The 13397-nt window shown below is 35.5% G+C and overlaps 3 protein-coding genes across 4 annotated transcripts; 2 read left to right on the top strand and 1 right to left on the bottom strand.

Moving 5' to 3' along the window:
* The first annotated feature begins 3275 nt into the window (after positions 1–3275).
* Positions 3276–6437, top strand: LOC111278222 (vesicle-associated protein 4-2-like). Of its 2 annotated transcripts, none has more exons than XM_022864796.2 (7): positions 3276–3936; positions 4252–4322; positions 4518–4599; positions 4748–4866; positions 5589–5666; positions 5912–6031; positions 6128–6437. In XM_022864796.2, the coding sequence occupies exons 1-7, from the start codon at positions 3675–3677 to the stop codon at positions 6185–6187; spliced, it is 792 nt and encodes a 263-aa protein (XP_022720531.2). In that variant the 5' UTR covers positions 3276–3674; the 3' UTR covers positions 6188–6437. The 2 variants fall into 2 exon arrangements, 1 of the variants encoding a protein (XP_022720531.2); XR_002688757.2 differs by having other exon boundaries at positions 3392–3936; positions 5408–5666.
* Positions 6438–6574: 137 nt separating this feature from the next.
* Positions 6575–8041, top strand: LOC149517684 (secreted LysM effector LysM1-like). The gene has a single exon (XM_089764969.1). The coding sequence runs from the start codon at positions 7571–7573 to the stop codon at positions 7823–7825; it is 255 nt and encodes an 84-aa protein (XP_089621095.1). The 5' UTR covers positions 6575–7570; the 3' UTR covers positions 7826–8041.
* A 2145-nt stretch (positions 8042–10186) lies between these two features.
* On the bottom strand, positions 10187–13397 carry LOC111278658 (sugar carrier protein C-like). Its single transcript, XM_022865284.2, has 4 exons — positions 13005–13397; positions 12595–12917; positions 10961–11590; positions 10187–10873 (listed from the first exon to the last, which is right to left on the bottom strand). The coding sequence occupies exons 1-4, from the start codon at positions 13135–13137 to the stop codon at positions 10394–10396; spliced, it is 1566 nt and encodes a 521-aa protein (XP_022721019.2). The 5' UTR covers positions 13138–13397; the 3' UTR covers positions 10187–10393.

Raw genomic sequence — 13397 nt, 5'->3', positions numbered from 1 at the left:
TCGAGAACGTTATTATTAAGATAAAGAAAATAAGCTTCTCTCAGTTTTCAAAGCTACTTTGAAGTCTAAACTCAAAACTAATAATGAAATCTTTTAAATGGGTCGGCACCATTTCACCCTCGAAACTATTCCTTTTCAATACAGTTATTGAGATTACGACCAAGCGACCAAATGATAAAATTTAAATTTAGTTAAATCAAATTGAGTTAGAACAATTTAATTTATCGAATGAGTTAAATTTAAATATTATTATATTAAAATTAAGTAATTTATGAGTTTAATCAAAATTTTAAATTTTAATATATTTTATTATTTTAATTAAAAAATTATTGTTTTGTTTATATATATATATATCAATTCAAATTTAAATTCAAATTCAAACATATAATTGAATTTAAAATCAAATATAAAAATTAAAATTTTTTTTTATTAAATGAATCTAATCAAACAAATTTAATTGATTTGATTTTTATTTAAAATCAAACTCAAATTTAAAAATTAAAATTTAATCAAATTTAAATTAAATTTTAAATAATAAATTTTAAATTAAACTTAAATTCACACTTTTTATTATATCAACTAATTTCAATTTCATTACACTACTAATTAAAAATATTCGGCCCATTTTGACCTTTTGTGCTTTGACTTTGGATTTCTTTTTTCTATTTTTAATCGGCTCAGCTACGCCACAATGCAGCTCATCACGTCACACGTTTATAATAATAAAGGACAATTTCGTCAGATTCTAGTTTTAGTAAAAATATACAAATTGGTATACTATATTTGTATTGCATGACGACACCGTATCTCATGTACGAACCTAAAATCACAAGCACTGTGGTCTAACGTGGTAGAATCTAAGACGTTAGATTTCCACACAGACGAAATCAGCTGATTCATCATCAGCCCATATGCGGCCGCCACGTCATAAATCGAATGATGTCTGCTAATTTCCAAACAACAAAAGAGCAAGTCCTTGACGTAAATAGTATTTTATTTGGACAGGTGTCCTTGAAAGTGGATCATCAAAGGCAGGCGGCCATTTGCGTCCAATTTTTAATCTTTCTCCATAGCAATTTAATACTATTTATTTATTATCTTAATTATTTAATGGTATAAATAAATGCAAAAGTGGATTCATGTGAAAAACATTATTTATTTTGGCTTTGGCTTTATCTCATGGATTATGAATTTATATATAACATAAGGTTAATTGCATAGATGGTCAAATAATAATAGTTTATGTATTATGGCTTTATCTCATGTTGTTTAGAACTGAGATAGTCAGTAAGGCTTTGCTAATTCAAAGTGATTAACATAAAATACAATTATAATGGTGGGATTATGTCTCCATGCTTGCTGTCATGCTTGATAAGGTAATTACTTGTCCAAAATCCAGGGTTTGCTTGTGCATGGGTTTTCCAAAAGAAGTTGCATACGTGTGCATGTGTTGATCCTGATTGTTGGATTGGATTTTACACAAAAAATTTGGTAGATTATCCAAAATTCTTCTGATATTAATAATGATTTTAGTTTCTCTTTGACTGCTTCAACAAACATCAGAACAATAAATTATATGAAAGCCCATATCGTAAAGGGAAATTTGACATTGTTTAATTTTATTTCCAGATACGAGATCCAAAGCATTTGTGGATGATTACTATATATATTATAACCATGCAAGAACTTGGTTATTAAATAGTTATACGTACGTACGTAGTTTGTATTTTAGAAATAGATTAGATGATCAAAGCAGTTGAAAGTAGAAGAGGAAACAGATGGCCTTGGTAAGAGGTCGAGAACTTTCTCAAAAACAATGGTGAAAAAAGAAAAACGATTAGCGTCCAATGTCAGCCCTGTAGGACATGTAGGGCAAGCATAAGAAAACTGGAATGAATATATGAAGTTTTCATTATAACTCTGATCAAATAGGCTGGTTTTTGCCATGTTTTAGTAGGGTTAAAGTCCCAATTAAATCCTGCATCTGTTGACTTTTTTCAATTTCATCATAACTCCACAAAATATACCTTACCGTGAAGAATCGGACGGTCAAGAACCCCGGAGAAAAGTGGAGGAGATGAAGAAGATCCATGGCGGGAATGGCTTCAACGGTCCGTCCTGGTTGCCATTGCTGATCTGCGGGCAATGGGTGGTCTGGGACAACAAAATTAGAAGAATGTGGACTTAAAATGGTGCGGGTGAAATTGGTGTGGGCTGCTGGATTTTTTCCCATTTGGATTTTGCATGATTGATAATTTCAAGACAGGGCAATACGGCAATAGCCCAACCCAACTTCTGGTCTATTGTTAAATCCCACTGACCCAGAAGCCCAGAATTCGAAGCCCATTTATATAAATCTAAGACTCCAGAGTCTAGACAACAGGCTTTGCTCCGACAAAGCCATCCTCCAGTCTCCTTCTCCACCACGTAAACACACAAAAAGGCTTGCTTCAAACTAGTAATAAACTATGTGGGTGTATGGATTCGGCTCTAATTACCACTAATTGAATTTAGTAAAATTTATTTAATATAAATTTTTTATTAATTTTTTTTCAATTATTATTATTATCGTAATATTTTTTATTTACAAATATAATAATAATTATTATTATTTTTAATTTTATCATTCATCTAACTGAACCCTATATATAATAATTTGAATATTGTAAGGGTTAACTTAATCAATTGTGATTTATTTTTACAGCTATCATCTTTGAATCTACTAAAAGTGATATCAGAGCAAGAAAGATGTTCAATTGAGGAGCTGATATATATATATATATATATATATTCCACAGTCCTTCAATGGGATGACTCTGAATTCCCAATTTGAGCTTTTGTATGTTTCCTAAAAAATGGAGGGTTCATTGGAGTTTGAGTTTTGGAATTCCCCTTTCGCCTGGAGAAGCTGGAAATCAAAATTTGAATTGTGAATTGCCATTTCCATTTTCCATTTCATGTGTCTCTAACGTTTTAGATACTCTGTATTAGAGCATAAAGTTCAGTGTGAAAATACCTCCCAATCGACGATCGACATCAACTCAACATTTATCGTCAACTTGCAGCCGCCAAACTGAATTTCCTAGTCGACAAAGACATTCAGACAAGGAAAATCCAGTGAAAAATCCAACTTTAATTTTTTAGTTCAGTGGGGGCCACAACACTCATTCACATTGCCCTTGAATCTTCCAGAGTGAGATATGATTGTTAATCACTAAAAAAAAAAAATTTGTCCCATTAAAACAGACGTTAATCCAATCCAAAACCATCAATCAAAAATACCACCTGCCCTGATCTGCCGCGTTTTCCTAGTCAACCTCTTTTTTCCCAAAGTCGTCGTTTTAACGTTAATGTCTGGCTGTTATAAGCCAAGGAACAGGACATGACCTGAGAAACAAAGTTGGTTTGAAAGTAAACGAGCTGTGTCAAAACCCAAAAGCAGTGTAAAAAAAAAAAAAGGAAGAACAGTAAAGGAAGACGCGTCGTTTTAAAAAGGCTTGATCGTCCCCGCTAATCAAGCACGGAAAGGTAAACTTTAAAGGCTAAGAAATGGGAAAAGGGACTTGAAGTTCTCACAAGTCAAATACAGCAGAATTCATGCTCTTAAATCCGACGCTCTCTGTCTCTCTTTTCCTTGGAAAACGGTGTCGTACAAGCGCTTGTGAGAGAGAGAGATGCCAATAGAAAGTGAGCAAAAGTCACCGTCCGATGGCAAAGTTTGTGGATTTTTTAAGCTGCCGTTTCGGCAATCCGATAACAATACCAGTACGACGTCGTCTTCTTCCTCGGCGTCGAATCTTCACGGACAAAGTCAACCTCACGTCGAAGGATCGAACCATCACGGCTCTGCCAATTCGGTTTCCTCCGTTGCAAAGTCGCTTTTTCCCACTTGGCGTCGGCTCAAGCTTGATCCGGCGAATAAGCTCTATTTTCCATGTAAGTAACTAAGAAAAAAACTAATATTATCAGATTTTAGATTTTCCCCTTGTTTAATTAAAGTAAAGCAAAAAATTTTATGCTTATTTCTGGAAATTAACATTAAAGTCAACTAATTATTTGAAATAAATAAATTCTTTTTTTAACTGTGAAATGAAAATGACTGTACTCTCTATTTGAGTAATTTCAAAAGAACTTGCATTGAGACTTCAAGGATTGAGAATTCAAAGCCATTGTCATGTGCTATCTAAAATAACTAATTTCAGATTACAATTTTCTTGTTTTTGACTGTATATTTTGTCTTGTTTTTCCAAGATGAACCTGGCAAACAGGCGAGGAGCGCGGTCAGGATAAAAAACAGGAGCAAGTCATATGCAGCTTTCAAGGTAAACCTTAAAGCTTTGGAACATTTCATTTTCGCTTTGTTGTTTTGTGTTTCTTCTTGTCTATGTTTGGTATGTTATGATTTATAAGTTAGAGGTAGAAGTGGGAATGAGTATGTTATAGTTAAATGTAGTGTATTATAACCATTGCTTTGATGAGTCTTGTAATGAGTCCTTTTTTTGTGTGTGTTGTTCTAGTTTCAAACAACATCACCAAAGAGTTGTTTCATGCGCCCTCCGGGTGCTATTCTTGCCCCTGGCGAGAGTATCATAGCAACGGGTAATTGCTACTTTACACTCTTATCTTATGCATACCATTTACTTCTGGTTCATATTATGCAATGGCACTAATATTTGTTTTCACTATTCTTCATATCTTCCGAATGATTCTTATGGATTTCTCTTCCTGTTTTGAATGGATTTACTAGTCTTCAAGTTTGTGGAACTTCCTGAGAAAAATGAAAAACCAATGGATCAAAAGAGCAAGGCTAAGTTTAAAATCATGAGTCTCAAGGTGAAAGGTCCGATGGATTATGTACCTGAGCTGGTTCGTAGAACTTCTCCTATAAACTGTGTTTTTAGATGATTCACATGGTTTATAGTCTCTATCTTGATGACAAAGAATAAGACTTTTTAATTTGATCACAATTGGATGTTGGTGATCTTATGATGGATATAGAGTAATATTCTGTTGATCCATATAATATTTAGTTTATGTGGTTAATAAGTAGTTTAAATTTCTCTGCAAATAAGCAGCTTTATTGGGATTAGATTATTACATATAAGCAGTGTTATAGTTTGATTGGATTCTTGTATTTCCAAGGCTTTATAATCTGAAGCATAAAATGTCACCATGGGACAAGCTTCTATATCCAATATTCTTCATTTCTGGATTTGTACCTGATGTCTGCAACATGAAGAAACTACTGTGCTTTGGGGCCAGATTGTTTTTTTTTTGCATTTTTGTTATCAAGATGTCCTGGTGTTGCTGTAAATCAACTTTTGAAAGTGGCATATGCTCAATTTTCATGTTTGATGAGATAAGAATCTCTTGTGCAAAGCTGATTTTTGGGCCCATTTTGATACAGGCATGCATGATTTTTCAATCATTTTTTGGGTTGTGTGGCTGCCTTTGTTGGATGCGCCATTGGGAATATTACCACCTACCCCATGATTGCTTCTCTACCTATCTTATTTCCCTTTTTTCCTCTGAGGTTTGATATTTCTAACGGTATTGTGTAATTAATCTTAGGTGACTGTTTTTTGCAGTTTGATGAGCAGAAAGATCAAGTGGCAATAGAGCAAATATTGCGGGTTGTTTTTCTATATCCCGGGCGTCCTTGTGCTGTAAGTACTGTTAGCATCTTATTATTTTATCCTGCTGTAAGTGCCTTTAGTCATGCTTGCTTCTGCTTTTTATACATCTGCGTGCCAACATTTTCCACCTGCATGATGCTTGAAATGCATGCCAAATTATCAATATTGTCGCCTAATACTCCCATCACAAAATAAAAGCCTAAAAAAGAATAACTGGAACAGAACACATAATTAGGCTAAATGTTTATGGGTTTGTGCCTCGTGACTTTATGAAGGCTCTAGAGAAATTGAAGCGCCAATTAGCTGATGCTGATGCCGCACTTGAGGCAAGCAAAAAGCCTCCAGAGGATGCAGGTCCAGGGATTATTGGGGAAGGACTCGTCATAGATGAATGGGTAAGTTTTCCTGTAATCGTCTGATGAAAATTATGCTTACAGATGTTTTACTTGTATATCATGTATTACTTTTGACTCTGAATTTCTCTTTTGCAGAAGGAGCGAAGGGAAAGATACCTTGCTCGACAGCAGGTTGAAGGAGTAGACTCATCTTAAAGTGGCATTTGTCATGTGATTGAAGTTTTATATAATCCTCTCTTGCTTATACCTCTCCAATCTTTTCATATAACGTGAAGGGTCTTGCCTTATAAGAATGATCAGGAAACTCATCTTTTGTTGTATAAAAGTAAGCTAAATTTTCTGTAATTGGAGACTGGACACTCGGCTAGTTACCATCTGCTTTGTAGTGATTTTGTGACCTCCCTAAAGGAATAAAATTGTTCTTCAAGAGATGTTATAGACTTAATGGATTTCGAAGTGAGTAGGAATGTTTCAATGCATATTCTACAATGTTCGCATCAATTATCTTTAGCAAACGTTTCACAATTTCGGTAGAATATTTTTTGCGGTGCTTTCGAAATCTTGCCAAGCCATTTAGATATGGGATGACAGATGTTCTCCTTTGATTTTCCCAAGCCAGAGCAGATGCTAGTCATTGTGAATGCATAAATAGTAATAATGCTAAAAGACATCAGGTCAGATGCATTTGGAGCCTGTTTCTGGTCATGATTTTGGTGCTAAATCGTTTCTAATCGTTGATGATGTTTCATTCATTAAGGGTTTTTTATTTGGGATAAATCCCAGTGGTTTCAGGTACTTAATGGTATCGTTGGGCCAAGGGGGCCACAAGTTAAACTTTCTACTTGAATTCCGGCTGAAGAGTCTGTTTAAAGAGTGATGCACTTGAATTACTGGACACAAAGCCAAACCAATCACATTTAATTTATAAACTATAGAACAAGGAATATATGCTTGTGCCAATACTTCCACCTGCTGACAATATATCAAATCTCGAAAGCCAAAAAGACAATCTAAAGAGAGATTCATATTCATATACTGTGATTCATTACAAAGATTTATAGGGTCTTGACCTACAGAGTGATCATAACAAGCTGCTTTCTGTGATCTTTTGTTCGGAGTATCATAGTCCTAACCGTCACCCTGGTCTTATATTATTATTTGTGTCTGTCTTGTCACCACATTTGGTGCCAAAGTTCCTCTTCCCTCTCAGGGCAAGTTGCAGCTGAACTGTTATGCCGTGAGCTTTTTAAGTTCTAGGCCATTAGGAAAGCGATGGAAATTGCAGACCTCTCCTTTATGCTGCTTCAATGTTCTTAATCTTACTAATCAGTATTGCATTGTCTTTGTCTAATCCGCTATGGAATGAGAATAGATCACAAAGAAAAGCCGGCCTCTTGTTTACCAATTCGGCAATTACCACTCTGATATTAACGGCTGCTTGACTCTTTGTAAGTTACTAAGGTAAGTTTTTGCTATAAATAGGGGTTTAATCCGGGGAGTTGCTGCACCGAAGAGCAGAACAGATTCACCAGCTAAAGGCAAAGAAAAAAAAAAAAAACAAGAAAAGAAACAGCAAAAATGGCAAAGTCCAACAGCAAAACTGCCATGATCACCAAGGTTGTCTTGATCATTACTCTTTTGGTCATGATTGTCTTCATAGCTGAAAGCGCTCCAAATTGTAACCAGGTGCATGGTGTAGTTAAGGGCGACACATGCTTTGGTGTAACAAACTTGTTCAACTTGACCACTACATTCTTCGATTCAGTCAACCCAAATCTCGATTGTGATTCACTCTTTATTGGTCAATGGCTTTGCGTTGCTGGAACTGCATAATCAAGCAGCTGATCGAACAACAACGAAAAAAAAAGTTCTTATGATTCGAAGTCCATGAATAAGGAGAGAGCCAACTTCTCTCCCTGTCGTCTATTTTCAATCTTCCTTGTAGTATAACCTGCTAGCTACTGGATTATGTCGCCAGCTGCAGGGATTATCCCTTGTTTCTTAATGAGTATAGTATACTTGGAATTTCAATAGATTTCTTTTCTTCCATCGTAACCTCCAATCTGATTACTTTCTCTATATGAATCTAAACCTTTAGATTGCATTGTCAAGAAGAACTATAGTAAAAAAAAATCAAGTTCAAAGACAAATAGGGGTTACATCGCTAGTGTAGGCATCAAAATTTGGGCTACGCTATGGATCAGGATTTTACAACCTGGGTGCAGTGAGGAAGTATGAGCCCTTACTGTAAGCCTAAAAACTGCAATTCAGGCCAAGCAAGCCCCATAATCATCTTTCTTGTTTATAACAAAAGTTTGGCCCACAAATTGAAACGGAATATGAATTGCATGTTGGGGTGAATCGGAACATGGGGGAAACATGCTCTCTTGCATAAAGGTAAGGAAAAGAAAAAGAAGATGTGAGGGACCGACAACATTTAAAAAAAAAAAGGGATAGCATAAGAATACGATACCCAAAGTTCTTGTATCACCAAAATGTTGAGAGATCATAGAGAGGGACAAGTAACCAAAATTAATTCCACTTATCTACTTCCTTCCATCCCATCCAAAAAAACATGTCTCTTGGAAGGGGGAGGTTTCGGGACTTGAAACAGGAGTAAATTGTCTTCCCCCCAATATAGTAAATGTATAGTCATGCGATTCACGTTTGGCCTTAGTGCAAGACCGTGATGAAACTGACAATTAGCCATTCCTTCGAAAGAGTTGTCCTTCCTATGTTTTAATATCCATCCAATTCATACATTTTTCATTTCATTCACCAAAGCTTATACTATACAGGTCTTTCATTATTACATGGTGAAAAGAAAACAAAAAAGACAACGCCACTTCAAAAGCATGTGAAACTTGTTGATTATCCACTTGGAATAAAGTTATGGGAATCTGATGAAACTGTTTTATCCATTTGTTTGGATTGTTGATGATAAATTTGCCATTTATTCCCACTATAATTTCAGCCAAGTGACTGCTTTTTTCATCAATGCAAATACCATTAGCCAATGATAAAGGGTCAGAAGAGATACAGTGAGATACTATCTTCTCCTTGACATTACAAATTTAAAGAAGAAAATAAAAGATATCAACTTGACAGAGATGGGAAATGGAATTTTATCCTTCTTTTCAAAGTTGTCTTTTTATTCATGATCCTTTGTTATCAACAAAGGGAGAAGAATGAATGACTCAAGACTGCATTATTATCCATTAATGAGATAAAAATGGATCAAACTTCGGGTATGATTTTGCTTAATAAGGTAGATAAACTCATCTTTGAGTAAGATACCTTAGCTTTGATTTCATCAGATAGTTTTTTGGGCAGGCTAATTACAGCATTGACAAGAAATTGAGTAAAACAATGGCAAAGAAACCACATGAAATTAACTCACAGACTGAAACAAAATCATATGTGAAGGTGAAAGAAATCTCCTCTTTTGCAAACGACAAGATCATGAGAACTTAAATGGATCAACTATGTTTCTCTTAATACATGTGAAGTTTCTGCTTTTTCATAAGACAATTTAGTTTCCTCATCTGGTTAGAGACGTACTTTTCTTGACATTTTTTTTATATATTCGAGGTTAAAATTTTAATCATTGAAATTGAAATTAAGAATTTAGATTGCGGCTGTCGCCCAAATCGGATATTAAGTAATATTAAATAAGAAATTTTTATTAATTTGCTATGTCATCAATTAAGAACCCAAGAAGCAAGAAGACGAGAGTTTAAAGATGCATGAACTATGTAAAGAGAGTATGCTTATCTTTTAAGTTTCTAAATTTGAATTCATTTGGAGCTTGTGAGAAGATAATTTTTCATAAATTCATTAAATTTCAATAAAAATATACTAAATAAAACTCAAAATTCCCTTGTCGTTAAATAAAAAAAAAAATTACTCCGAACTACATGATTCACTTAAATGGACCACACCAAATTATTTATTATATAATTAATCCGAATCAATTACAAATAACGGAAGAATTTGCCAGACAGGCAAGGGAAGACTTGGATATATACATGCATTCATATTGTCTAACATCTCATCATTGTTATTTAGGTTGTCAATGTTTTTTTTTTTTTTTTTTTTACGGTTTTCTGGATTTCTTGTGAAACATTTGATGAGTTAACAAAAAATATAATAATAAAAAGAGATTCTTATTTATGTTGCAAAGTGGGAAGTACGTCATTCAAAATTCATAGAGATTCTTATTTAGGTTGTCCAGGGACATTCCTGGTTTTAATATATTGAAATTTCCAGGTTCAAACAAAGCACAAGACTCTTCTAGCCAGAGGTTTTTAATCAGGAAGAAATTTATGTAACCTTGATCCAAGAACATTGAAACCTAAGCTAAATTTAAAAACAATGAAAAAGTAAGTAATCCAGGGTAAGTTACACATTCTTTGGACCCTGGCCTCCTTTCTTCATCTTCATACCTCCATTGGGGTAATCAAGGTCTTCAACGAATCGGGACCAGTACCAGTGTGACTTCCATACTTGGTTCATCTCTTCAATTGGGATGCCCTTTGTCTCGGGCAAGAAATAGTAAACAAAGATGGACATTAGCACCACAAAGAAGGCGAAGAAAAGGAAGAGCCCAAATTTCATGTGGCAGAGCATGGCTAAGAACACTTGAGCCACTAAGAATGTGAAAATCATGTTGACAGAAACATTGATACTTTGTGCAGCTGATCGGATTTCCAATGGGAAAATTTCACTAGGCACCAGCCATCCAAGAGGTCCCCAAGACCAGGCAAATCCGGCTACGTAACTGCAGATGAAAAGCACCACAACAATGGCATACCATTTGGGTAAGTCACCAGGGTTCCCGTTAATTCCAAACTTAGCACCAATGCAAGCTGCCACAATAGCCTGAAAAGCAGCAAAGATGAAATTTAGTACCATCACATTTTAGCACGAATTGTTATTGACAGTAATTTCATTGTCAAAAAAAAGTACCTGGCAAATCAACATTTGAACTCCCCCCTCTAGGAAAAGGAATCTCCTTCCCCACTTATCAACACCATAGATTGAAACCACTGTTGCAGCAACGTTAACAATACCAGTGATCACAGCAGACATTAAAGAAGCATCGTTTCCGAAACCAATTGTGTTAAACAATACAGGAGCATAAAACATAATGACATTAATGCCAGTTAGTTGTTGAAAGAAGGGAATTAAGATGGCCATGGTTAGATGGGGCCTGTACTTCCTCTGCAATAAGTTTCCCCAAGGGTGATCAACTAGCTTTGATGCATCACTGGCAGCAACAAGGTCCCTAAATTCCTCCTCAACATCATCAACCCCACGAATTTTCTTGAGTTCCTCCCTGGCTTTCTCAGTTTGGCCACGCTCAATCATAGAATTTGGTGTATTTGGGAGGACTAGAGATCCAACTGTGATGATAAGGGCTGGGACCATTGCACCACCCAAACTCAGGCGCCATCCCCAGCCCCCTTTGATCTTAGCAAAGAAATAATTCAGCACGTTGGCAATAAGGATTCCAACTGTAATTGATAATTGGAATCCAATGTTCAATGCTCCTCTATATCTGTAGGGTGCCATCTCAGAAAGGTAGAGTGGCACAGACTGCAATAATTATCAAAGAGAAAAGAAAGAATTTGTCAAAATTAAATTAAACTAAATCAGTATACTAAAAATTTGGCAGGAAAGTAATGCACAAAATGTCTTTCTCAGGGACCACATGGCTTTGTCCGGTTGTCAATGTTTATTGGATTACTTAAAACAGAACTTGGTTTCTTTTCAACACATCTAAGTCACATTTGTAGAAAAACAAGACATTTTTAAACGCACAATTTTAATTTTTTTTTATAATATAGCATTTGATTCAATTAAGACACCTTCATATTTCAATTTTCTATTCAACGCCCGTTGCATCGAGGAGTACCCTTTAGCTAAAAAATAGTGCAAAAAGAGGTCAGGCAAGGAAAACCAAGCCATGTCTGACCGTATTCAAGCTTCATATCTCTTTCAACCATTTACTGGAAATTCATTTATTACAGTATTAAATACCGAAATGGTGAGTTATTGCTGACTTCTCAGATCTCAAGAACTGCAACCTTGAAGAAGACAGGTCTGTTGCAGGGTAGAAAAATATGTGTCTAATGTGAAATCACCCACGTAGGGTTTATCCGGTAAGAAAGAATACAAAGCTCATATTTGGATCAGAAAAAGTTTGCAGAGACATGTTTTCTTGTCAGTTTCCAAGCCAAAAAGATTGTCTGATCGGTAAACACTCAGAACCATCTCAAAAATAGATCTGAAGAAAAGGGGTCTGGTTCCAAGGAAGCGGAACACAACGAGACACATTACACGACAAAAAAACCAAACAAAAATCTAAAAAAAAAAAAAAAACCCAAAGCACAAAAGAAATAAAACAGAACTTTTGTCACTTTTTCAGACAGCACATTTTTTGTTCTCTACGAACAACTTGCAAATGAAACAAAACAAAACTCAACTTTACGGGAAGGGCCCCCATCGGCATACCAATCTCTGGATTCAAACATGGAAGATAAAAAAAATCCAAACACAAGATTGAGATCAAGAGCTTGGAAGTAGAAAATGGTTATTACCTGATTGGCAAATCCGACACCGAAACCAAGTAAAATTCTACCAACAATCAACATCCAAACAGCTTTGGCAAAGCCATTGATAAGAGCACCAGCAAAGAAAAGTAAACCACCGAAAAGCATGGACAATTTCCTTCCAAGCTCACGGGTGACAGTGGAGGCAACCAGGGAAGCCAAAAGAGCAGCCAAATACAGTGAAGATGTGAACATCGTCAGCGTTTGGCTATCATATTGGCAATATTGATTTGTCGACTTATCAGCCTCTTTCTTCTCCCAAACTTTTCGGAAGAACTTCCGGAGAAACGGGGACATTGTCGTCACTCCACCTGTCAAAAACCCAAAAAAGAACATTAATTTCTACGCGAAGCAAACAAGGAAAAGAACCGAGTTTTTTTTTATCTTCGAAATATTACCAGAAATCCCAATATCATAACCGAAAATCAAACCCCCCATGGCTGCAACAATACATGTTACAGTAACAAATGGGGTAAGGTTTCCCGGGTACTCCTTGCCCCTACCAGGGCCAATTCCTCCTACAGCCGGCATTTTTTCTTTCTTTACTTTCAATTGTAAAGAAACAAACTCAAAACCAGGAAAAGAAGAGGAAAATATAAGATTGGAAGAGACGATTAACACAAAGAAAGAAATCAAGCAATTCCAGGACTAGAAGATAGAGGCTCTAGAACAGCATGGGAGGTGTTTATATAGAGAAAAAAAAAATTCAAGAGTATGAACTGTATGTCTGTATGAAGCAGGAATGATGGTTTGACTAAAGATAAGATCGAATTTCAATTAATCAACCACTC

Source organism: Durio zibethinus, chromosome 8 (genome assembly GCF_047325235.1).
Source record: "Durio zibethinus cultivar Kanyao isolate XHJ-2024 chromosome 8, ASM4732523v1, whole genome shotgun sequence".
NCBI lineage: Eukaryota > Viridiplantae > Streptophyta > Magnoliopsida > Malvales > Malvaceae > Durio > Durio zibethinus.
This window is presented reverse-complemented; position numbering and strand designations above follow the sequence as displayed.